The sequence below is a fragment of the Lampetra planeri genome, chromosome 50 (genome assembly GCF_965212315.1).
Source record: "Lampetra planeri chromosome 50, kcLamPlan1.2.h2, whole genome shotgun sequence".
NCBI classification, from domain to species: Eukaryota; Metazoa; Chordata; class Hyperoartia; order Petromyzontiformes; family Petromyzontidae; genus Lampetra; species Lampetra planeri.
In genome coordinates, this window is record NC_136156.1 from 1,442,788 (window position 1) to 1,467,061 (window position 24,274).

The 24,274-nt window shown below is 49.8% G+C and overlaps 1 protein-coding gene across 7 annotated transcripts in view; it reads left to right on the plus strand.

The window, feature by feature from the left end:
- LOC144734199 (kelch-like protein 9) overlaps positions 1–22,152 on the plus strand; it is a 113,989-nt gene extending 91,837 nt beyond the window's left edge. For all 7 annotated transcript variants that reach the window (XM_078616285.1, XM_078616287.1, XM_078616286.1 and 4 more), the window contains 9 exons: positions 571–703; positions 1,956–2,152; positions 3,257–3,739; positions 4,997–5,122; positions 6,777–7,091; positions 7,798–7,954; positions 8,765–8,878; positions 10,346–10,623; positions 15,415–22,152. In XM_078616285.1, the coding sequence (XP_078472411.1) occupies positions 571–703; positions 1,956–2,152; positions 3,257–3,739; positions 4,997–5,122; positions 6,777–7,091; positions 7,798–7,954; positions 8,765–8,878; positions 10,346–10,623; positions 15,415–15,783 (2,172 nt within the window). In that variant the 3' untranslated portion in view covers positions 15,784–22,152. The remainder of the gene's footprint in view (positions 1–570; positions 704–1,955; positions 2,153–3,256; positions 3,740–4,996; positions 5,123–6,776; positions 7,092–7,797; positions 7,955–8,764; positions 8,879–10,345; positions 10,624–15,414) is intronic.
- Positions 22,153–24,274: the final 2,122 nt, after the last annotated feature.

A 24,274-nucleotide genomic window follows, 5' to 3' on the forward strand; every position in this document is an offset into this window, starting at 1 on the left:
GTGATCTCAATACAGATGCGCACATTTCTGGCAATGGCTTTGCACTTGACTTCATAGACGACCTCTGTGCATAAATCAGCTATTCATGCAGCTCTACAATTTGTGAAGCTGCCTTTGTGACTGCTCGCTACGTACGTACGTACATACGTTGAACTTTTTCTCGCCGTACATAGCCAACAGTGCTAATCGGTGGTACAATGTCCAACAATATCACAGCTGGCAAAGTGTTCCCATTTGACGATGTTTATTTGTGCTTTGGGTGAATTCTCTGTCCGACCTATCGTTTGCTAATGTTTAACATTAATTAAGGGGCCCAGAGGCACCGTGAGAATAATTAACATTCGACCTGCACACTTGTTCAAATCCTTACGCATAGCTTGCGAATAGTTGCCCCTCCCCAAGTGTAAAAATAAAAGTAAGGCAAACCTGAGCTTCGAGCATTGTGACTTGTCCCGTGTTGACGTCTGTGTTTTGTTTGAGGCGTGTGTGCTTTCACACAGCAGTCAAGTGCATTTCGGAGCATAAATTGTTAATGTTTACCGACTGTTACTCTCCTTTGTTCTCCAATAGGGGTTTGAGCGTTTGAGGCAGGACGGTCTGCTGTGTGACGTGTCCCTTCTGCCGGGCGACGGGGAGGAAAGTTTCCCCGTGCACCGTGCCATGATGGCCTCGTCCAGCGATTACTTCAAAGCCATGTTCACCGGTAAAGCAACCTTTCAGCTTCCGACCCGCGCAGCAAAACACGCAAAAACACAATTGCGTTGGATTTTTTTACGGTGTGGTTTTTTGTTGTTGCGTAAAGTGTGAAACTAACCACGGCGAAAAGTTTTGTAAAAAAAATGATTTGCGCGTTTGCAGACTCTTTTTTAAGGAGTTGTATTTAGCTGATTCCGTGGCGGAGTGTTTATTTGTATGGTTGAGGATCACGAAATGCAATACGTTGCAATCGTTGTCCACGGAAGCCGACTGCCGTAGCGCTAGATTGCAAACACACAGTCGTGGATCCTCATGACATTCTTTTTTGCGTGATTAATTTTTACTGCAGTAAGTGAATCAAGGCCACCCAGTGTGTGTGGGATTAAAGCTGAGGGTGCTGTGTTGTTTTCAAAAAAAATTTAACGGAGTCTCGCAGGTTACAGCTATTGCCTTATCAGTCCGCTTTTGAAAATGAAAGTTGTTTGCGATTCTAATGACATCGAATAAGATCTTGGTTTGCTTCATCAAGTAATTAATTAATGCTAAAATAATGTTTTGATTATGAAAAAGTTATAGAGTGCAAATGTTTCATATCATGTTACACTCTTATGTAATGGTCTTGCAACAACATAGGACAGAATTAGCAAAAATAACGCTGCCTTAAAAAATTCACATTTTTACAACAAGTTTTGGGTAATGGCCCCGCTTCCCTGAGCACATGCATAGAGGAGGGGCCAGAGTGATGGTTAATGAGGGTTGGAGACTGCACTTAACACTGGGGCCTGATGAAAGAAGATCAATGGCCAGTTTTTTAATTGGCATGTGGATAGTTACTTAATAGCCTCTAAGTAACATACCAACCCTTCCACTAATCAGAACGTATGACTGAAATAAATTCGTATGAAACTGCAATAGCAGCTTGCAGTATAGAAATGACCTCCGCATGCATTATGCACTCTTGAGTGAAAGGCCGTTTCCATTCATACCGGAGAAGAAACGTTGTCCCAATGCATCCCGAATCATTAATTAAGCACTTCCCCTCTCCTCTGCCTTTGAACCACCGTCAAAACTGTCACCCCTATGGTGACACCTCTCGCCTTGCCATCGTTTCTTGTTTAATTACCCACATTCATCTTTGACCTCTGTAAAACCGTATTGCCTTGCCCACCCTTTTGCCCTCCACCACCACCGTGTCACGTTCCTTCGCCCCCCTCTGACACAACCTCCGTCGGCCATCGCGTCGCCCCCCCCCCACGCAGGCGGCATGAAAGAGCAGGACCTGACTCAGATTAAGCTGCACGGGGTGAGCGGCATGGGGCTTCGTCAGATCATCGACTTTGTGTACACGGCCAAGCTGTCGCTGAGCATGGAAAGCCTGCACGAGACGCTCGAGGCAGCAAGTTTCCTGCAGGTGCTGCCCGTGCTCGACTTCTGCACGGAGTTCCTCATCTCGGAGGTGAGCAAAGCCGCACACGACAACAGCAACGACAACAACAACAACAACAACCTTCTCAATACCTCGCCGATCTCGTCAAAGGGGCATGAACCACCATCACGGGAACCCGGTCATTTGCTACTAAGTGGCGGTGACGTCACCACGGTGCTTGTGCCGGCCAAAGTGTGCCTTGAGGCCGCGTGAAGTGTAGATGGCTTGCTTCCAGGAGGTCATGGAACAGGCCCAGGTGGTATGGGTTAACTGACCGAGTTGTCTAGCGGACACAAATACAAAGAATCCTAGAAAGGCCGGCACTTCTCATGAGAGGGTGGTGTAGATGTAGAACCACACCGTACCAGGCACTGATTTAAGGCTTAGTCAATCTAGGGGAGGCCCAGGACCGGTTCATATTTTCGCCACTGTTATTGCTCGAGAGCTGGAATTGAACTCGGATCGCCGGCAATGTGGTGCAGGGCACTAACTACTACAGTACAGCTCCCCTTGGGGACACACATGCAATTGCACGCTAGCTGACCGGCAGCCAGATATTGCATGTTACCAACCCTCTGTTATCTGGGGTCAGTGGGTTAAGGATACACGACCGTTCATGTGGCTTGGTGAATACTTGCACCTCTTCCTAGACATCTAGCCAGTGCGCAAGAGTTGTGGTCAAAGTGTCCCGTAATGAATCAGAATCAGAATATGTATTTACCCTGGAGGAATCTGATGAGCTATAAAGCTCTTCTTCACAGATGTCCAGTAGGGACGGGTCCTAACGTTACAACAACAAACAATACAAAAAGCACAATAGGAGTGCAAATTATAGGAAAGTAAAAAAATAAGATACAAATAAAACTAAATTATGTTTATCTTACCAGGTAAAGCCCAATGAGCTATTAGGTTTTTATTTAAGTAACCTGGCCGCAAATGATAGCTCAACGAAGTGGCTTATCACCTGGAAATACATAGCAGCAAAATAATCAAAACAATGAAGACTCGGTAGGAAAACAAGAGATGAACGCAAGCGATTGCAGGGCCCACACCTTTACCCGCACCCCCCTTTTCCCCTTTATCCACGTTCCACCCTTTTCCCCTTTATCCACGTTCCACGCGGCGCTCGCCCAGACGACGCTGGAGAACTGCGTGGAGGTGGGCCGCATCGCCAACACGTACCACCTGGCGGCCGTCGACCGCTTCGTCGACGGCTTCATCCTGCGCAACTTCGGCGCGCTGTCGCAGACCGCCGGCTTCCTGCGGCTGCCGGCCGAGCGGCTGGAGCGCGCCCTCGCCAGCGACTCGCTCAAGCGCTGCACCGAGCTGCAGCTCTTCCGCGCCACCTGCCGCTGGCTGCGGCACAGCGAAGCGGCCGACACTGGCGACGCGACGGTGGTGCCAGCGGGAAGCAGCGGCGCCGGCGCTGCGGGCGGTGCCGGAGGTGGCGCAGGTGGCAGTGGCGGCAGCGGTAGCAGTGGCGGCAGCAGCAGCAGCGGCAGCAGCAGCGGCAGCGGCGCGTTCGGGGTGGGCAGTGGCACGGGCAGCCTGGCCCGGCACAGGGCATCGAGCAGCGACACCCTACCCAGGCAGAAGACTGATGTAGACTCATCATCCGTGGGTTATTTGTATTACTTTTTCGTTGATTTATGTTTTGAATTGGTAATTTGTTGCTTTTGTTAACGCTGTGTAAATTTACTCGCGTGCCTAATGTTGGTTTTGTTTGACTCTCACACATCCCCTGTGTGAGAGCACTTGACTCAATCAAATCTTGGTTGGGGGGTGGACTCAATTCTTCATTCCTCCGGGTGAGAATTTAAGAGACCACGATGAGTCTCATTTGCAGGAATTACCCGGGGAATTTAGTCCGCTAGTTAGGGGTAGATAGATAGATGATTGCTGCTGTGTTTAATCCCAATAGAGTTATTCGCGGTGTCATTTCCAAATTTGGTGAATTTGCATCCTGGCACCGGCACACAGTTGAACTGCTCTTTCCGAGTGACATCTGGGGATCTTTAATATCCACTGTAAAACAGGACGGCACCTATTATGGGTATTGCATGCACAGAAATTGGTCGGTAAAATCTGTGATCAATAAAATGAGGAATTCATTGCAGGACCTTTGTAGGAAATCACTTGTCATCCTATAGAGAGACTCATGTGTGTTGATCCCCAGCAATGGGGATGAACACAATTCAAGTTTATATGAGCTTGCTGGTAATTTTTTTTTTAACTCTTGAAGTGCATAAAGTTGGTACTTTCAATTTCTCACGTTTGCACGTGAGGAATGACGCACCATTTGAGCGTGTACATATCCACACATTGCCATATAAATCATATAAACTTGAGAGCTCACTCGGCTGACTGTCCGTCAGCGGAAGTGAGTGCAATAGTGTCACCAAACCGGTCACACTTGGTTCGTTAGCTTTGTGGGTCAATGTTCCCTGTAAGTGTCGGAATGCTGATAGTGGAGGCACATGACAGTGGGCCAATTTTGTAATGCCGCAAAATTATCGCGCGCTTTCAGGTGCGCTTCTGCGGCCGTCTGGAGCGATCTTCCTTCCGATGTCAGGAAGCCACTGGAGTTACGCATTTTTCAATCATCTAGATTGAAAACGAATTTCTTTAGAACTGCTTTTTGTGTTTTATTTGTTGTCCTTCACCCGGCACCTCTGATTAATACGGTTGACGTTCAACATACATTATTCTTGATACATACGAGTGCATTTGCCCCCCCCCACCCCCCCATGGGCGTGTGTTCCCCTTTTGTTCGTTCGTCCCCTTGCAGGCCGCTAATCCGTTCGTGCGTCTGTGTGTGTGTGTCCGCGTGCGGCTATCCGCGTGCCCCTGCTCGTCTGGTTTGGTTTCGTGCAGACGATGTCGCGCTGCAAGGGGGACGGGGAGCCGCACGGAAGCCGCATGCGACAAGCCTCCCGTCTCATGTCCCGCATCCGCTTTCCGCTCATGTCCCCGCAGGAGCTGCTGCACGAAGTCCAAACGGTCAGTGCCACGCCGCGTCGCTCCCCTGCCGTGCCCCTATTACCGTCACAGATCTGTTGGCGGGGAGAGCCGACTCTTGACCACATTTGCAATGTCAGGCGTAACGTACGCGCTATATCCTGTCTGTTTATGTATCCGTCTGCTTTTATTGCCTCTTTTCATATCCCTTTTATAATCTTTTATCAGAATCTGTATTATTTAGACTGGAGGAATCCGATACGCTGTGAAGCTCTTTTTCACAGATGTACAGTATTTAAATGCTCACTCGCACTGTCCCAAGTCGTGGCCGAGACGAACACGTTAATTTTTGGTAAAATCTCGCGACGCCCATCGCCACGACGTTTGAGCAGAAAGCGGCCGTCCCTGGAAGACGCCGCAGCATTGTGACTTCGTAGTTTGCCCCTAGACACACCGGCTTCTTCACTCCCCACGAGGGGACATCTTTTACGTAGGCCCTGCAAAGAGCACGTGCCGCCTAGCAATCGGCGCTACACTTTTCCTTCTTGGAACTGGAATAAGCTTAATTCCGTGAAGATGAAGAGGAAAAAAATGTAATTGAATGGCTTTTGTAAAGTGATTTTTGACTTAACTGAGACCATCGGCTCCCACTCCACTTGGCAACTTGGTTTGATCAGCGGTGCCTGGCTCGGATGCAACCGCCAGATGTAAGTGGTGCTGACGCGCGGGGCTCTGAGCCACCCGATCAGTGGCACGTCCTCGTTAATTAATGCATTTCTCGGTGCCCGTGTGCTGGTTATTGCAGTGAAATTGCAGAGATTAAAATAAAAAAGCCACCTTGAAATGATTAAAAAAGTACATGCTGAGCTGAGGAAATGTCATTTTTTTATTCTTTTGCCACACAGCATTTTTCTTGTTGCAGAGTCAGCACTGAAGTTTTGACGGATCAGTCTTTGCTAAAGTGGCCGCGATGGTTTTTTTAAGAGAAAACCTTCCATGTTTCTCCCCCGGGTGTCAATGTCTGTTGAGAGTAATTAACTAACTTGGAATATTGTAATACATGTATACACCAAGCTTAATTATACTGGAAAGTGGAACGTGTTTCATTAATTTTTATTCCATATCACCAAAAATGTGGCTATACAGCCTGTGGGGGGGTATGCTTGATCGTTGTGCAAAGCTCTCTTGAGGCACCTGCTTCTGTAAAAGCTATTACAAAGCACACCGATGACAACTGGTGAATTTACACTGACAACTTTGGCTAATCCCATTCATCCTCATCATTAACACATTCTCGGCCGCGGTCGTCTTTGTTCGTGGACAGCTCGGACATCTTGACACTGAACCAGAGTCTTCAATATTGGTACACGCCGAGAATGGTAGGGATTTTATTGCAGGGTAGGGTAAGAAACAAGCAATGGAAATATTGTCAGTGTAACCTGAGAGAGGAGGTTGTTGCCATGGTGGATTACATGCGCAGGGTGGAGGAGGGCAGCTTTCCAAGACAGGCTTGGGAGTTGCAGCCAAAGGGAAGCCCTGAAGCCAGATGATGTGATTCTGTAAGATCAGACTTTGGGAGGACGGGTGTCAACTCTTCAACAGTCGACGGTGTGGCCATGGCGGGAATACATTTTTGGCCGTGCTGACCTTTCGACCTCCCCCCCCCCCTTCCCGAACCCAACTGCTCCACGCGCAGGTGGAGTTCATGCGCTCAGACGCCGCCTGCGTCAACTTGCTCCTGGAGGCCAGCAACTACCAGATGCTGCCGCCCATGCAGCCGGTGCTGCAGTCGGAGCGAACGCGCATCCGCTCGGACGCGACGCACCTGCTGGCGTTGGGCGGCGTGCTGCGCCAGCAGCTGCTCGTGTCCAAGGAGCTGCGCTTGTACGACGAGCGCACGCGGCTCTGGCGCTGCCTGGCGCCCATGGAGGCGCCGCGGTACCAGCACGGCATCGCCGTGGTCGGCAACTTCCTCTTTGTCGTCGGTGGGCAGAGCAACTACGACACGAAGGTGAGTGCCTTGCCTGCCTGCTAGCAGTGTGACGGCTGCAAAGGACAAAGGGGGCCTTTTATCAACAAGCTCCTTTGCTGTTGCGCGTCTACTTTCTACTCTTTTCCCTTAATCTATTTTGTCTTTGATTTTCTACTTTTTAACCTTTTTGTTGTTCTCTCCTCCCCCGTGGGCAAAGAGAAGGCTCACTCGCGCTGTCCCCTACAATGCGGGTGTCTGCCCAGTTGCAAAAAAAATAACAGCTTGTGCTTACAAAGTTGTGTCGTGCATCTTGTTCAGTGTAACATGTCCATTAGCGTCTCATTACAGTGATTTGTTTTGGCTTCTGATTATCTCCGAGCCTTTGGCGATTCCTCTGAATGCCAAGATAATTGTTTTCTTCCACGGCATTGACTCAAGCTGATCAGCAGTGCCAATATCTGTACAGCGGTTGAGTTGGTCTGCTCTTGAGCCTGTAACGCCATCAAAATATTCCGAGTTTACCTTGATAGCTTCGTTGTTACGGAATGGGACGTCGGGATTGTTAGCAACAATCGACAAAAGCACCGTGGATAACACAGTTTTTAGATGCCTTCATTGGAGCCGTAATTAATCTTGCGCATACCTAGCAATAATGCACCGTGATTATATTTTGCTGGTTGCAGTCATTGGTAGCAGCTGTCGTGAATGTCTTTACGTTTCGCCCGCTGCGCGCTTGGGTGGCCAGGGCAAGACGGCGGTGGACACGGTCTTCCGGTACGACCCACGCTACAACCGCTGGGCGCAGGTGGCACCGCTCAACGAGAAGCGCACCTTCTTCCACCTGAGCGCGCTCAACGGGCGCCTGTACGCCGTGGGCGGCCGCAACGCCGCCGGTGAACTGGGTACGGAGCCGCGTGCTGGCACACAAAGACAGTGATTCACCCGTATAGCCCTTGGATAGACTGTTGGGGCAAGGGGTCTAGGCGAGTACTTTAAAGGGCGACACTGCATACGAGGCCGTGGTGTTGTCTTGGATGAAAAAGAGCTTTATAGCTCATCGGATTCCTCGAGTATGAATGAATAATCTGATTTTGAGTTTCTGGTGCGGAATGCAAACGTCCGCACTCGGGAAACAAACACGGTCACGCATGATTCTGAGCACACCACCACTCGTGTGCCGGCCTTCATCGGTGCTCGCTAACAGCACTGACCTCGACGGTGCACAGAGCCCAACTACATAAAGGATCTTTATGAATGTGGAGCTCCAAAACATGGTCAGGAACTTGCGAGAGTTCAGAAATGTTTGTTTAGCAGCAACATACAATTTACATAATCAGCAAAAAAGTGTCACGTTGACAAAAGACAAATAGTTCACTACTTTAGCCCACTGGTGTGTTGAAGCGTGAAACCACAACATTTACAATTTTTGAGTACGACGTTTCACTGGTAATTGCATCCAGCATCATCGGGCAATTCGCCAGAATGGTGAGGCTCTGCTCTTGCTCCCGGTCTTAAATTGCAGTATACATTTACGGGACGCCTAACTGCGACCGCGTCTCGCGTCGTTGCAATGGAACGCAGCGTAGACTCGCGCAGCGTCTCGTTGCAACGCGCATCCCGAGCACGCACCTGCCGCCGAGTTTGCGGCTTCCCCCCCCCCCTTCCGTGTGCACGCACATCACGCTCGTCCGCGTGCGCGTTTTGGCATGCAGCGACGGTGGAGTGCTACGACCCGAGCAGTAACGAGTGGACGTACGTGGCACGCATGGCCGAGCCCCACTACGGCCACGCCGGCACCGTCTACGGCAACCTCATGTACATCTCTGGTAAGCGACGCCACGCGTGCGGGGGCCAGCCACCGCTGCTCGCACTGGGAGAGATGGGAGACGGAGAGAGAGGATATTTCCTGCTGCCCACTGCCGATCGCCCAAAGCCAGAGCGTGAACACACCACAGGCCTGTCGAGTGAGCGGATCCTCAGCACCGTCCCCGGCAACGCTCGGGGGGGGGGGAGTACCTTGTGGGTGGAGGAAGCCGAGGGACCAGCCACAAGGGAGAGATCCCTATGAAGGGAGTTCACTTTGGGGGCTTTACCAGGTGGGGACCCCGAGAATGGGAAATCGCTTGTGGGGGCTTAGGGGCAGAAGGGACCCCTAGGAAGGGGGCTCACTTGGGGACTTGCGGCTGGGAGGGGTCTCCTTGGAAGGGGACTTGGTTTTTGGGGCTTAAATCTGGCAATTGAAGGTGGACCTGGTGTGGTACTGGCCACACCTCCACCTTGCATGCCACACTAGCCTCAATAAATATAACCTGTGGGTGAAGGAGCGCCAGTGCGTTGTGAGTTGTGGGAGTTACTTGACCATGCTTCACCACTCTGGTCGGTGCGGGTTTCTGAAAGCGGCGGGGGACCAGGGACTGGTTGAGACATCACTCGCCCCACCGATGTTAGCCGTGACCGGGACCCAAACTGGGGTCTCCGGGCTCGTAACGCAGCTCCTTGAACACTGCACTATCTCTCCGCGCGCCAGAATGAATAGCGCTCCCTAAAACCTCTCCCGCCAATATCAATGCAACTCATTCAATACTTTAAGACTCTCCTGATGTGCTTTGCCCAACAGAGCCGTTGTGATATCCTCACTACATTTAATGACGCCTTAGCCGAGGTGCAGTTACCAATCACTAAACTGTAGCCCATGGAGTACGCACTCTGCCCCCCTTTGATCATTTGCCAGCAGCTGTGTTTGGGACATTCACGAGGCTACGTCTGCAGCCGTCCCACCGGCTCACTCGCCAGCCTCGACGTGAACGTGTAGAAATGCTGCCGGTCAAATCCCCACCAGGCAAAAGGAAATGAGAGGGTCATCAGTGGGACCCTTCGTTTGATTCGTTCCTGATGTGACCCTCCCCCACTAATGCAATCTCTTCCATCCGTTTCTGTTTATTTATTTAGTTTCCCCTATTTCTGCTTTTGTCCTATTTCTTTCCCTCTTGCTCTCACTCTTGCCTACTCCTGAGATCATAGCCGGGGATTTCTACGACTATGCGCATTTGCGTTGGTCACTTGGAAGATGTGTACCTCGGTTCCTTGTTTTGCTGTATCGTTGTGTAAAAAAAAAAAAAATTCCTAAAATAAAATTGGAACAATGGGGGGGGGATAGCTATGTTGCCCATAGGGTCCCGTGTGGCTGGACCGGACGTCCGTGTGTTTGCGTCCTCCCTTTGTTCACGCGCCCACCACCCGCGTACTCAACTTCCCCCCCCCCGCATCCGCACGCGCCGCCCCGTGTCCCGCAGGCGGCATCACGCACGACACCTTCCAGAAGGAGCTGCTGTGCTACGACCCGGAGTCGGACCGCTGGACGCAGCGCGCTCCCATGTCGACGGTGCGTGGCCTGCACTGCATGTGCACCGTGCGCGACCGCCTCTACGTCATCGGGGGCAACCACTTCCGCGGCGCCAGCGACTACGCCGACGTGCTCTCCTGCGAGTTCTACTCGCCGGCGGCCGACAACTGGACGTCGGCCGCCCCCATGCTGCGCGGACAGAGCGACGTGGGAGTGGCCGTCTTCCAGGTGACTCGGCGGGGGGCGGGGAAACCCGTAGGGGGGGTGCGACGTTCGCGCCTCCCGATTGGCGCGGTTTTGCTACGTACGGTGTGCGGAAGAACGAGTCGAACGCATGTGCGCGTTTACGCACATCCTTCGCGCTTGATGAACCAATCGTTTATTTTTACGTGCCAATACCGGATGCACGAGTCGTCCGTGCCCCCGACATATTGTGTGTGTGTCTCTGTCACGGCTCGCTGACGGTCTGTCTAGGAAGGGTGTGCTCTGCTATTGCTGACCCGTTGCTAGCTTTTTCATCGGTTCACCCTGTCGTGAACTCAATCAATCAGTCAATCTTTACTTTACATGCCAATATCGCCCTCAGTAAAGTAGGCATCAGTGCACATTACAGTGGAACGGGAACGGTTACAGGGAGCATGGAGCAACGGGAACGAAAAATAAAACCCGTCACGACCTCGGCGGCTAACGCCAACCGAGCAGAGCAAATTGCAACCGTGCGCAAAATAACGCGCAACCTTTAAAACTGATTGGCTTACACCAGAGACAGCCTTTTTCATGCTCTTGACTCTGGTGTAGGTCAATCGGTTTAAAAGACAATGCATATATCATCAGAGCATGTTTGTATGTTTTTGCCAGAAGTATGTGTGCTTAATGCAGACTTGACGCGTTGCAATAGCGCTCAGTCTTTGGTGTTTAAACGTCTTTAACACAACTCCTGTTATATTGCCAGAAAGGCTAAAGCCTGTTCTTTTTTATTTTCATCAAAAGTGCAACCGTTCCCCCACATGGCGTCCCCCCGTACGCTCTATCTTCCCCTACTTGCGTTTTTTCTCTTAAATAAAATATTTCTGGTTAAGGGGGGATGCTTGCAAACACTCTGGACCGATAACAGACAAATGTGAGCCCCATTGCTTGCTTGAGCTGTGGGACAAGCTGTGACTTGGAGTGTTTGTAAAGATGCAAGTCTGAGAATAGCATTGGTCTTATTTGTTTGTTGTTTGCACTTTGTGTATATTTCGCGTAAATACGTGAAAGCGGTGAGCTCATTCGAATTATGGTCCGCGCTTGATACGCACACACGCGTGTGGACTAAAACTTTCGTGGTTTTTTTTGGGTTGTCGTTGCAAGCGTCCACGGAGCTCTCTTATTGTTACGTTAGCATCGCCCCGCAAGGTCACGAACGCTACGTTTTACCTGCATTTAAATTACAATTTATCTTTCTGTTAAAATGCATGTCACGTTAATTACAAGCCAGCGCTCTTAGCCATGGAGTCATTTTAGCACGTGAAAATGTGCTTGTATCTAAAGTTATGACTTCCATGTTTTACTTACACAGTTCGTAAAACTTTCATGTTTTACTTGCTCAGTTCATAAAACTGACCATGTATGGGATTTGAATTAACGACGTCGATTTAGCCTCGATGGCGATATTACTTGTGTTTAAGGTAGCACAAGACTCGAACATTGAAATTCCTCGAAGACACTATAGGTGTGACCATTAACCGCACAAGAACATCAACGGACTGATGCGGACCTCTCCGTCATTGATTCATGGAAAATTAAAGGCAAGCCGCAGTGCGTCTTTGGCCATGCAACCCAAACTATGGAACGTATAGGAAGTAAACCACTGTAGTCTGCGCTCCTTCAACAAGGGAGTAGCAAAGCTACACGAACTCCCGACAGAAATCCTCTCGTTGCGAGCAAACCTCGACGTTGCCATTTGGCTCCCTGAAAAGAATGTCACGTGCAAGAAACTTTATAGCGACTTATCGACGGTCCTACGAGAGTAGCGGGAGCAACATCCCAAACTCCCCCGGCAGCTGCCTTGTAATACAATCTTTCTGGATAGGACAATTATCTTCGCGTCAGGCGAGGCTTGTCCAGCCCACAGCATCGTCAGCACCTTGACTTCTAACACCATTGCCCTGCCAGTGCACCTCTATTTGCTCAGTCGGGAGATTGCCCCCTTCCCTGCTCTACTGCGTCCATTTCCAGTGCACAATTTGGTCCTGTCTGTTGATCTCCCCCCTCCCCTCCCGCCGGCCGGCCCACCCGCCCCCTTCTGAGCCGAGTACAATCACACGGAGGGGACAGATTAAAGCCCGCACTTGTCCTTGAGACCACACACTCAACGGAGCTGGTTCAGCGCTCTGGCGGGGCTCTCATTCGCGATGGCCGTCCGACCACCGAGGTTTAATGTTGACTTCTAACTGCATCGGTGTGTTTTTCAAATCCCGCTTTCCCCACCCAACGAAGATTATTTTTTTTATTTGAACATTAAAAATCGTCGTTCGTCGCACTGAATTAGCTGACATCGCGACTCCAGAAACATTGGATGATGTGTTGCCGCAGAGAACAACACACACTTGAAATAAAGTGATGAATTATGCATATTTGTGGTGCAAGATAAAAAGTTATAATTTTGATCTAGGAGGTGAATTTTATTTTCATTCTAATTAGTTACATTTGCATTCAGCTTATTTTCGTCCATCAAATTTAAGTATCACTTGCTTTTTAAAGCTGAGAAGGTGAAATATTATGAATAATAATACGAAATTGTCTTTCGTGGGACCGGGGAGACATTTCTTGCGATAATAATTTCACCATTGGTGCCTGGAAGCCAAGTAATTGTTAAATAAAATTGTCAAAAACAAGTTGAAGTGTAGGGTTTCGCATCTATAAATAGGAAGTTAATCTTCTGCATATTTTGCTGGGTTTCTGTTTACAAAAAAGACAATACATTATATCTTCTATCAGGCTTGCTGTAGGCTATGCTGACTTAACAGCCCGATCATATATCATTGCTGTCTGTTTACAAGTTCGTGTCGTAAATTCTACTCCTGATTTACAGATTTCTGTTCATCAGTTGCCAAATTATGCTCCAGTAACAGAGTATATAATTATCAGAGTGTTTTTTGTTTGCATTCTGACCACAAGCATTGTGGTTAATGCAGACATGATTCCTTGTAAAAGGTGTCAGTTTGGTGTTTTAACATCTTAACACCTGTTCTGTTGGCAGAAAAAAGGGTGAAAACCCTATTATAATATTATATAACCTTGGGCGCAAATAACCACTTTCACATTTGTGCACCCTCAATGCCGGTTGCAGCCGAGTCGGTTATAAATACTGGGCCACGAGGCGATTTACCCTTTGGCGGCCGTCGGCAATGCTTGCGTAGTCATAAAGTTGACTCCGTGGCCCGCATGCCAAAAGTGGAACCAGAGAAATGGATGCCCTGAGGGGGTTACCTGCCAGGTCTGAGGGGCCTCCTGCCAGGCCTGAGGGGGCCACCTGGCAGGTCCTGAGGGGGTCACCTGCCAGGCCTGAGGGGGCCACCTGGCAGGTCTGAGGGGGTCACCTTCCAGGCCTGAGGGGGCCACCTGGCAGGCCTGAGGAGGCCACCTGGCAGGTCTGAGGGGGTCACCTTCCAGGCCTGAGGGGGTCACCTTCCAGGCCTGAGGGGGCCACCTGGCAGGCCTGAGGGGGTTACCTGGCAGGTCTGAGGGGGCCACCTGGCAGGTTTGAGGGGGCCACCTGCCAGGTCTGAGGGGGTCACCTGGTAGGTCTGAGGGGGCCACCTGGCAGGCCTGAGGGGGTCACCTGCCAGGTCTGAGGGGGTCACCTGCCAGGTCTGAGGGGGTCACCTGCCAGGTCTTGAGGGGGCCACCTGCCAGGTCTGAGGGGGCCACCTGGCAGGTTTGAGGGGGTCACCTGGCAGGTTTGAGGGGGCCACCTGCCAGGTTTGAGGGGCCACCTGGCAGGTCTGAGGGGGTCACCTGCCAGGCCTGAGGGGGCCACCTGGCAGGCCTGAGGGGGTCACCTGCCAGGTCTGAGGGGGCCACCTGCCAGGTCTAAGGGGTCACCTGCCAGGTCTGAGGGGGCCACCTGGCAGGTCTGAGGGGGTCACCTGCCAGGTCTGAGGGGGTCACCTGCCAGGTCTGAGGGGGCCACCTGGCAGGTCTGAGGGGGTCACCTGGCAGGCCTGAGGGGGTCACCTGCCAGGTCTGAGGGGGTCACCTGCCAGGTCTGAGGGGGTCACCTGCCAGGTCTTGAGGGGGCCACCTGCCAGGTCTGAGGAGGCCACCTGGCAGGTCTGAGGGGGTCACCTGGCAGGTTTGAGGGGGCCACCTGCCAGGTTTGAGGGGGCCACCTGCCAGGTCTGAGGGGGTCACCTGCCAGGTCTGAGGGGGCCACCTGCCAGGTCTGAGGCCCAAGCCGCCACCGCTCTTCTCAGAGCCGTCAGTGCTTGGCGGCAGCACGGACGTTGAGCGACCCCCTCCGCACCGCGTCCGTTTTCCTGATTTTTGCACCCTAAGAAGCGAGAGGTGTCACGGAAGTCGGCAATGACAAAGTAAATATGAGGCCGATAATGATTATTTGCCTAACCGCGTGATTCGATAAATTGTCACGATTCGGCAAAAAAGGATTTATTCCAAGAATATATTCGTATTGGTTTCGTTTGTACCGTTTCGTTTGTAATTGTTTTTGACGTAAAAATTATTCCTGTTACCCTGAAGGTAACATTCAAATGTAATATGACCAGCATATGTTTTAAAGCAATATTGCCAGTTAATTTGATGTATGTATCGTGAGAGAAAGAACCTATTAAATTCATGAATAGGTAATGAATATGGAAAAATTATTTAGCCAAACGTTGCAAGGAGGTCAGTAAATTTATTTTAAACGTTCTTGTAAAAAAACAAAACGAGTCGTGTAAAAGCACCTTCTGTTTGGTGTTATTTGAGAGCCGTTTTTGTAACATCTTGGTGTTTCGTTTACTCCGATGCCATCGCCAGGGCCGCATCTACGTGGTGGGCGGCTACTCTTGGAACAGCCGCTGCATGGTGGAGATGGTGCAGCGCTACGACCCCGAGCGCGACGAGTGGCAGAAGGTGTTCGACCTCCCCGAGTCTCTGGGCGGCATCCGCGCGTGCACCCTCACCGTGCACCCCCCTCCGGACGACGACGCCCAGCACCCGGACGACGACGACCGTGGAGGCGGTGGTGGCGGTGGCGGCGGAGGCGGTGGCGGCGGTGGTGGTGGCGGCAGCGGCAGTGGCGGCAGCGGCGGTAGCATCGGCGGCGGTAGCATCAGCGGCGGTAACGGCAGCGCGGGAGCTGGGGGAACGGGCGCCGGGATGGGAGACCCGCTCAACACGCCCTAACGCGGGGGGCGCCCGCTCATCGACGGGACGATGCGGCAAGCTGAGCGCGGCGCCGGCTCGGCACCGGCAGGGCCTCTTCCCCCGAGAGGTTTTGGGCATCCGAGGCGTTGCGCTGCCATCTCCGCGAGGGTGTCCCCCTCCTCCCGCCCCCCCCCCCCCCTGTCCGATGACTGCGCCCGAGTCAAAGCAGCATCCTTAGTGACCACACCCCGTCTCTCGAGCGGCCGTCGACGCTACGGAGGAAGCCGGCCGCCCTTTTAGCGCGCGCTGAATCGCGTGGGGGTCACGCAAACGCCTCCCCCCAACCCCCCCGCTGTGCTCGCCGTCTCGCGCGACGAGTGTCCTGATTGAATTTGCGGACACTGGCAAGCGGTGCCGTCCCCCACCCCCCTCCCCCCGTCTCTTCTCACACCACACCTCTCGCTGTCGGCGTGAAACTGCACTTACTTTTATATTACCTGACAATGGGGTGGGTCGCCCCAATGCATTTCAGATTCCAGGTTATTTTTTTTTTTTCAAATGCAGGACAAAGAGAAATTGATCCCATGGCCCCGTGAACGCTTCACCGAGCGTGTGATGCACTTGGTCGTCGCGCACTTACGGAGAGGAATTGGTTCTGCGCTGGTGCCCTATAAAAATAAAATGTCCAATTTTAGCCCCAACCAATGGTCATGTAAAATGCTTTGGTTGTTCTCGATTTCCATCCCGCGGGGGCGACACCACCATTAACATTTCAGCTTTCCATGCTGGCACCTATCTTTCATTCATTCATAATATCAGTGTCCCCCTGCATGTGCAAGACGCATACCTCGGCGCATTGCTGGAGGGACATGGAAAGCCGCCAGATGAGTGTGGTGGTCTCTGAGGAAGCAGTTGGCTTCCACCTTGTGAGCACTGCTGGACATGTAGGGTCACTGCTACGGCTGAAGCCCGAGTGAAGCTGTGCACGCATGGAATGCCTTTTGGCCTTTTGAGAATGAATGCGACAATTCATTGCAAAACTAAATCCAACTCTCCACTTAGGGTTGGGGGGACCCTTTATTATCCCTTTTGGAAAAGTTTAATTTTGCTAGACCACTGCCTTCATCGGTTCATTGTTAGCAAATTGCAATGTTAAAAATGCTATGATGGTTAGTACATAAGATGGTTTACTTGGACAAATCGATAATAAAATAATACTTAAATCTCGGTTCATGTTTAAAGCTCTGTCAAAGCCATGTGACTTAAAGATTTTCACGTACAGATTTGCTGTTGGTATTTTTTTTTACAATTTTTTTCTTCATATTTTTCATCTCATTTTGATACGAGCTGCTAATTTGCAGCAGTCGCATGGTGCTCGTAGAATTGGTGACCTTCACCAACAGCTGCACTGCAGAAAACTTTGCGTTCAACTACCAGTGACTGATAAATTCTGCATTTCCAAAATAATTGTATGGGGGCACGGTGGAGGAGGGTGGGGGGGGGTGGTGTGCATTGAGTGCTCGAGGCTGCACTGACCGTTGCATTGCAGTTAAATTCCTGGCCACTCTTAAAATACGGTAATCACAATTTGGGGGGTAAAATCATCGCAGAAGTGCTTGGGCTCATCCATTCGCCAGGAAATCTCGATGCATCAAGTTCCGAGCCCTTACCGCCACAAAAAGCGTGAAAGACAGTCATCCGAGTTGCAGCGCGTGGCTATTGTTTCTGTTCACGGTGTCTAAAAGCAACGTACACGTTTCACGTAAAGCAGCGGGGACAGTATGTGAGTTGCAATTCAATGTTGTTATCTTGCCGATGTTGTTATCACCTGTTCCGTGTGTGAGGAGCCCAGGGCCAAGAGGTGTCACCTCTTCCCTGGGATGGTTGTTTGCCGGTTGGAGTGTTGTTGTGGTCCATCTATTGTCCATCGCTCGGGCGAGATGGAATTGGTTAGCTTCGTGATTACCACACCGCTTGCCATAGAGGCAGCCCTCTCAGGAGTCTATTACAGCAGCGAGGCGCGGACGCGAGAGTCGATTGCGTCTGAAATGTCACAATCATAACAGGTTTACGCGATCGCTGGAGGGGACCACGTCCCGGTGGTTGAGACCAATGGTGGAATGGCGACCAATGGGGTGAACGTGCACGAGAGGGCCTCCATGGACAGGATGGAGCCAATTGATATCAGCTCCCTTGCAGGTAATAGATGGACTGTGACAGGCAGACGCAGGGCAGAGAGATTGGAACATCTTGGGCAGGCATCCATCGTGGCTGGTGATGATGATGATAGTCGCTGTTATCCTGGTCTACCTTGCGATAAAAATTATCTCAATAGACTCTCTGATAACGTAATCACGATAAATACAATTCATACTTCTCACTGCATTGCTCTTTGGCCAATTGACAGGCTGCAACCATTGGAAATGTAACATATTTTAAAGACAGAACATTATCTCTTGAGGCATATTCCTTTTTGGTTGCTTCGGTGTGTTAATTAAAGGATTGGCCGAACAAGAGTGCGTGATTGAGTTAAATAAAGCTACGCGAGGGGGAACCTTGGACACGGCCTTGGCCACCCACTGAGCAACTCGAGTGCGGTGGGATCAAGCGTGGCTACTCGCACCTCTCCCAGGATGTCTGGTGAGTGAGTGCCAAAGAGTCGGCCGGCCCAAGTGCCCTCCAGAGCCACCCCTCTGTTGGAGGCCCTTCTGCCTGCAGTGGTGGGAGCAAGAAATTAAATGGCTGCGCCTTTTACGTGAGAAGTGCCCAGTGGCTGAACTTTTGTCACGTATTTAATTTGTTTCAAAGTTTGAAGTACGTAACTAAATGCTCCAAGATGCCTGCAGAGCCCAACACTGTTCCAGTGCTGCACCGTGTGTGTAACGAATTGGTGCCGTGGTTTTCTGTTGTGACGGGGCGCGTATTTGTGTTATCTCGTCAACGTCGGTAGTTGTCCTCGTTCCACATTGTGCACAAACTCAACTTGTGTGCGGATGCCCATTTTTGTTATTTCAATTTTCTGCTTTCTTTACCGCAGGCCCTTAAAAAGGACTTGTCTCGGAATAGAGCATTGACACGTTTGAAGGCGGTGGTCACGTGTTAAAAATAGCGCGCGTTTTTATTTTTAAGTGTTGTCCCTCATGGTTTCGTAATGTCTTATTTTACCACGTCCCCTTTGAAGAGTGTACAGGCTGCGTGTGTGTAATGGGATGTCCACGCTTTGTTGGTGTAAACTTTACTTTGGCATTTTTCAAGGAGAATCAATGTTAGCCTGCGATGAGAACAAAGACCCCGGTACAATTCCGTTCCCCTTGTCGTAAAAGAGATGCTGTAATTGTTACGCAAAAAGAGAAGTGTCTCTCCTTTGACCTTACATGCCTTCTTTCTACGTTATCGCTTTATTTTGCTGCTGTTGTTTTGCGCTTGGCAGAGTTTAACCGCTTTTGCCCGGAAAAATGTTTTTATATGAAAAAAAAAAAGTTATTCGTTTACCGGTTACAAGAGCAGGTGGAAACAATTTATTGAAAGTTTCTAAACAATTAATAATAGTACAACAACAAAAACCCTATACGGTAGTTTAACTTGAACGCGCGTTCACATGGCACCGCAAAAAAAAAGGACCGCAGCTGTACGGAGTTTGAAGGACTGCTTTGACTTTCACAAGAACTCTTTATTCTTAGTTTTTTTTTTTAAAGCGCTCACTGCCGCCGGATGGAGGGGAATCGTGGATTTTGCGTTCCCCCTTCCCCAAGCGATAAACCCGCGTGTGCGCACGGCAGCGTGAAGTACGAAAGCACGGGGCGTTATTTTTAAACGCCTCGCGGTTTACTTGAAGGTCAGACACTGTGGGCGGCATGGATGAGAGCGTCCCCCTTCCCCACAACCCCTCCATCAATTTAGTCTCTTTTTCCTCCTCCTCCCTCGTCTGAAAATAAGAACAAGCGTGCACTCCGAAATGGTGATGAGCAAAAGAAAAACTAGAAACGGAACGCATTCTTTCGTGAGAACTCATGTAACAAATATCACAGGACCCGGGAAGCTCGACGAAGGATAGGTGTACATTTAAAGCTTCGCGGGATGCAAGTACAAAGCCGTGTCTTCTGCGTTCGACAAGACTTCCGCAGGAGGAAAACGAACGATCGTCAAATCCGCTCTCGTGCGAGGACGGGGGTGGGGGAGGACCTCCCTTGCATGGTTTGCCGTAAAAAAAAAGATTCTCTGAACGCTGCTAAAAAGTGCCAGTGCCATTTTTATTTCGGTTTCTTATTTTCGTTGGCCTTTTGCTGACGCTCTCTTCAATTTTTATTTGCCAAAATGATCTTCAGAAATAAGTGGCGGGTTGTACAAAACGCGACGTGTCCGAGAGATTGACGCGAAGAGAGTTGCATCGCGCTCATCTTTGCGACGCAGCATTTCTGCATGTCCTAACATCGTTTATTTACAGACGACGGATGCCTGCGTGTTTTTTTTGCGAATGCTTAATGAGGACGTTTGAAACGGGAGCCGGATAAGACGAGACGATGCGGCAGTGCGATGGGCAGATCGGCCACCGTGATGACCGTTACTCTTCCGCGGATGGTTTCGAGGTCATATCGTAATGGTGCATGATGCGGTGCCAATGTGGCTTCTGCGATATAGATACCAAGATGGTTACTTGTCCCTGCCCCATTCGCTGCTGATACTATAAACGAGGCATCGTCAGGATCCTTGGTTGCAACCGTGAGTTGCCACCAAATGTATATTAAGTGCGAAGAAGTACGCGCATTTCGCAGTTGGGACGTTTTTACCAACAGTGATATTGCCAACAGTAAAATTCACCCATCGCGCAAATCAAATGTTGGGCAGAGAATCTCAAAGCGGCATTTTGTCTCCATCCAGTTACAACGGCACATGTACGTTAAATTCGTTGTATCGTGGTGGAGGATTTCCACTTGTAACATGCTTGCAGGTGGCGGTGAAACAACCGCGTGTGGACACACATGGAGAGCCACGTCTCAACATGAGTTTTCAAAGCTCGTGAAGGCTTGGGATCTTGCTGGCAGATGTGCGCACATCAGACTCTTAACTTTGCCTTTCAGTCACATCCGAGACTGCATTATTCACCCGCTCCCCCTGGAGAGCTCCGGGCTTGTCGACAGGAGTGTGTGGCTCTTAATAAGGTGGTCGCGAGGAGCTGGCAGTGGGTGCCTTCTGTTTAACCCCGTTACTTAAACCTACAGCTGAAAAGTTCAGGGCTTGGGGGGGATGCCCGCATCGTTCATGCTCGGATTGTGCCGTGGCCACATTTCCATGCGGCGTTTGTTGCACACGATCTGTTTTGTCGTTTATTTCTAGACTTTTGGAAACACTGGTTAAAAAAAAAACCGAAAGAGAGCTTATGTCATGGCTCAAAGGCAAAGTTATAATGGTAGAAGTGTCTATTTTTAACATCCACCAATAATTGACATGCAAAGTGTCGGCGTGGCTCTAATATATTTACGTACCAGACTGCATTGTGTGCAAACCTATGTATAGTGTGCTCGTGACATGCATTGTACAATTGTTGCCACCAGTCAAGTGCTAAGTTATACTGTGTATGGATTAAAAGGAAATACTTGCAATTTTGCATAAACGTATAATATATAGGGTAGTGTGCTTAAGGCCGTGTATATAGAGCTGTGTTGCGCAAGATGGGATTATTGCCAAATCTGTTTAAGATATATCTTTTTATGGAAAGTTTGCAAGACTGGGAATTTTGAATTAAAACTAAGGAGAGCAGAAAAGAGATTGTATCAAAGTTGCTGCGTGGTCTACTGTGTTCAGTGCAGGTTGTGAGTAGGTCTCTCAAGGGGGAATTTCACAGATGCCTTATCGTAACAACGTAGCCCTTGTAAATTACGTAACCCTGCAGCACATAGCAGCTGCCTGCACCATTTCTCGTGAACATTGGCGAGTTGTGGATCTCTGCTTTGCTTTGGTAAAAAGTTGTGTCATTGCCCGGCGTCTGTACATAGATTCGTTCTAAGCTTTATCGATTGCAGTTGGGGGGTATAATAACAGTCGAGCGACCATATTGGGTCGTGTTGACATGCACTGTGTAGCTTGATCAATGACAGCACTGTGTATGTTGTATGTTGATTCGGGGCAATATGTGTGTGTTTGCTGTGCGATCAGTTCATGGGATGGGTATATGTTGCACAGGCTTGTGGGTTGGTTATTGATTCTATATCTCCCGGGGTAGACAGGTTGCGCTTATACCATTTTGGCTCCAGACAGTGCAATCGTAGTCGTCACGTCATAGACTGGGCACGCGTAGAATCGGCCCAATCATCCTTCGCGTCTGTCCTCTGGAACCCTGTAATGCTCTGGAAGTGTTGCTTGAGTTGAATTATAATAAAAAAAAATGACGATAAGAATTAATGAAATATACCAATGTGTTATTGTCTTTTTTCTATTTTGCTTGAATAAACTTCCCAGGATATACAGCCATTGTCAATCCCACTGCTGGATGAAGACCTCCCCCACGCTTGCGTCCGTGATGGGTGGTGTTTGACCATACTTCACCGAACCGTGCGGGTTGGTAAAGAGCCGGTTGAGATCGCTCGCCACTGATGTTAACCATGGCTAGGAATCGAACTCGGGTCTCTGGATTCGTAAGCACTCTACTCGAACCCATTTTTTTTATAACTGTGGACTTTAATATTGGGGAATTGTCATGCTGAGTATATGAAATTTCGGCGTATTATTGGTGCAACAATTTGCCTTCACGATTCAATGAAATGTATATGCGATTCAAGCATAGATGATTGCGCCTCTAGTGGATGCAGGGTTTACATAAACACATTGCAGTGTTGATGAATTACTAAAAAACATCGATCCTTACATGATTCAGTGCGCGTATCGTGACATCGATATTAGTAGAGGAAACGTTGCTTCGTTACACTTGTGATATTTAGGGTGACACGAGGCATTTTAGGATATGGTTAGCCACTCACCCTGCTGCTGATGTGTGGGTGAATTTGCATCCGGCATACGTCAGTCCACAGTGGAGCTGGTGGATCACACACGGATGGAGCCATCGTGTGCATGAGAGACGCCAATATACAGGACGGAGAGAGAGAGAGAGAGCGGTGTCTGTCGGACGCAGTACACGAAGTCAGTCCTCGACCTCAAGGATCTGCAGAGATGTCTGTCCACACATTTTCCTTTCAACATTCAGTGAGAGAATTTCGACGAGACGTACTCTCCCAAACGGGGTCTTAAAGGCTCCGCGAGGTTTCTCCGGGTTGAATAAACGGATTGGTTTTTTTTGCAATTGGCAGCGACTGCCTCCCACGGCAGTATTGATGGACTTCTCTCGTCTACCTCCGGTTGCTCTGCCCTTCGTGGCAGCTCATTGGCTGCGGGGACCTTCTTTGCGTCCTTCGAGCATCAACAACTTCGCCGTCCGATTTCCACGCGCTCCCACCGCGCCCACCGGTTCGCTGCGGTGAGGCCGCGGGTTGAGGTCGCAGCAGAGGTTGTTGTTGGGTTGAGGCAAGGCCGGAGCCATGGAGTCAACATTGGGGGGGACCAAATGTTCCAGGGGGTCTGGGGTCCCCCCCCCCCCCCAGAAAAAAAAATCTAAATTTGAAAACTAATTTCCTGCCTAAAATATTTAAAATGTCACTAACACATGGGATGGACTTTTTATTTATTTTTACAATAATGTCTAATAGTGTATTACATTGCTCTGTTTTTTTCTTTCTTTTTTACCTTTTCTTGTTTCGTTGTATGTAATGGCAGAGATTAGGGATTAATAAAGTACAACCATAACCACAATGATATCAACAGAAATCTATTTTATAGCGATATTGGGGGGGGGGGGGGGCATTTTTAGCATATTTGAATATGGGGGGGGGGGGTGTGTGTCCCCCCACCCCCAAATATATATTATGATTACGGCCTTGGGTCGAGGTGTCCGTGCGGTCTCCGCGTTCGCCCCCTTTGCTTGCTGAGGTTCGCGGGGATTCGAGAACCAAACGGTTTCTAGCTTGGCCCTGGGTGAAGACTGGCAGGCGTCTTCGCCGTACATCCGTGCCTACCGCCGCTTCGTAGCGGATATTAAAGATGCGACGTTATTCTCGAAAATGCTGAGCCTCGTGGGGCGACAGGCATCACGATACAATTTTTAAAATAGTAACCGTAAACTCTTCTTGGTTCTTTCGGTAAAGTCACGTAGAAGGGAAATAATAAAATAATAAAAATTTTACATAAAATACAATTCTCACGACGTTTCAGCCACAACGCAAGCAGCCGTCCTCTTGTGGCCGAAATGTCGTGAGAATTTTATTTTATTGTTTTATTTTTATTATTTTATTATTTCCCTTCTACGTGACTTTACCGAATGAACCAAGAACATGAATCCCGGCAGTCACGAAAGCTTTAAATCGAAATTTAACCGCAAATTAGTATACATTTAAGTTGCGTGCAGTAATTGGTCAGCACCTTAGCAACATCGCTCCTCCCCCCCCTTCTGGCTATCACAAAGGTGCGAATGAATGGTGCTAAT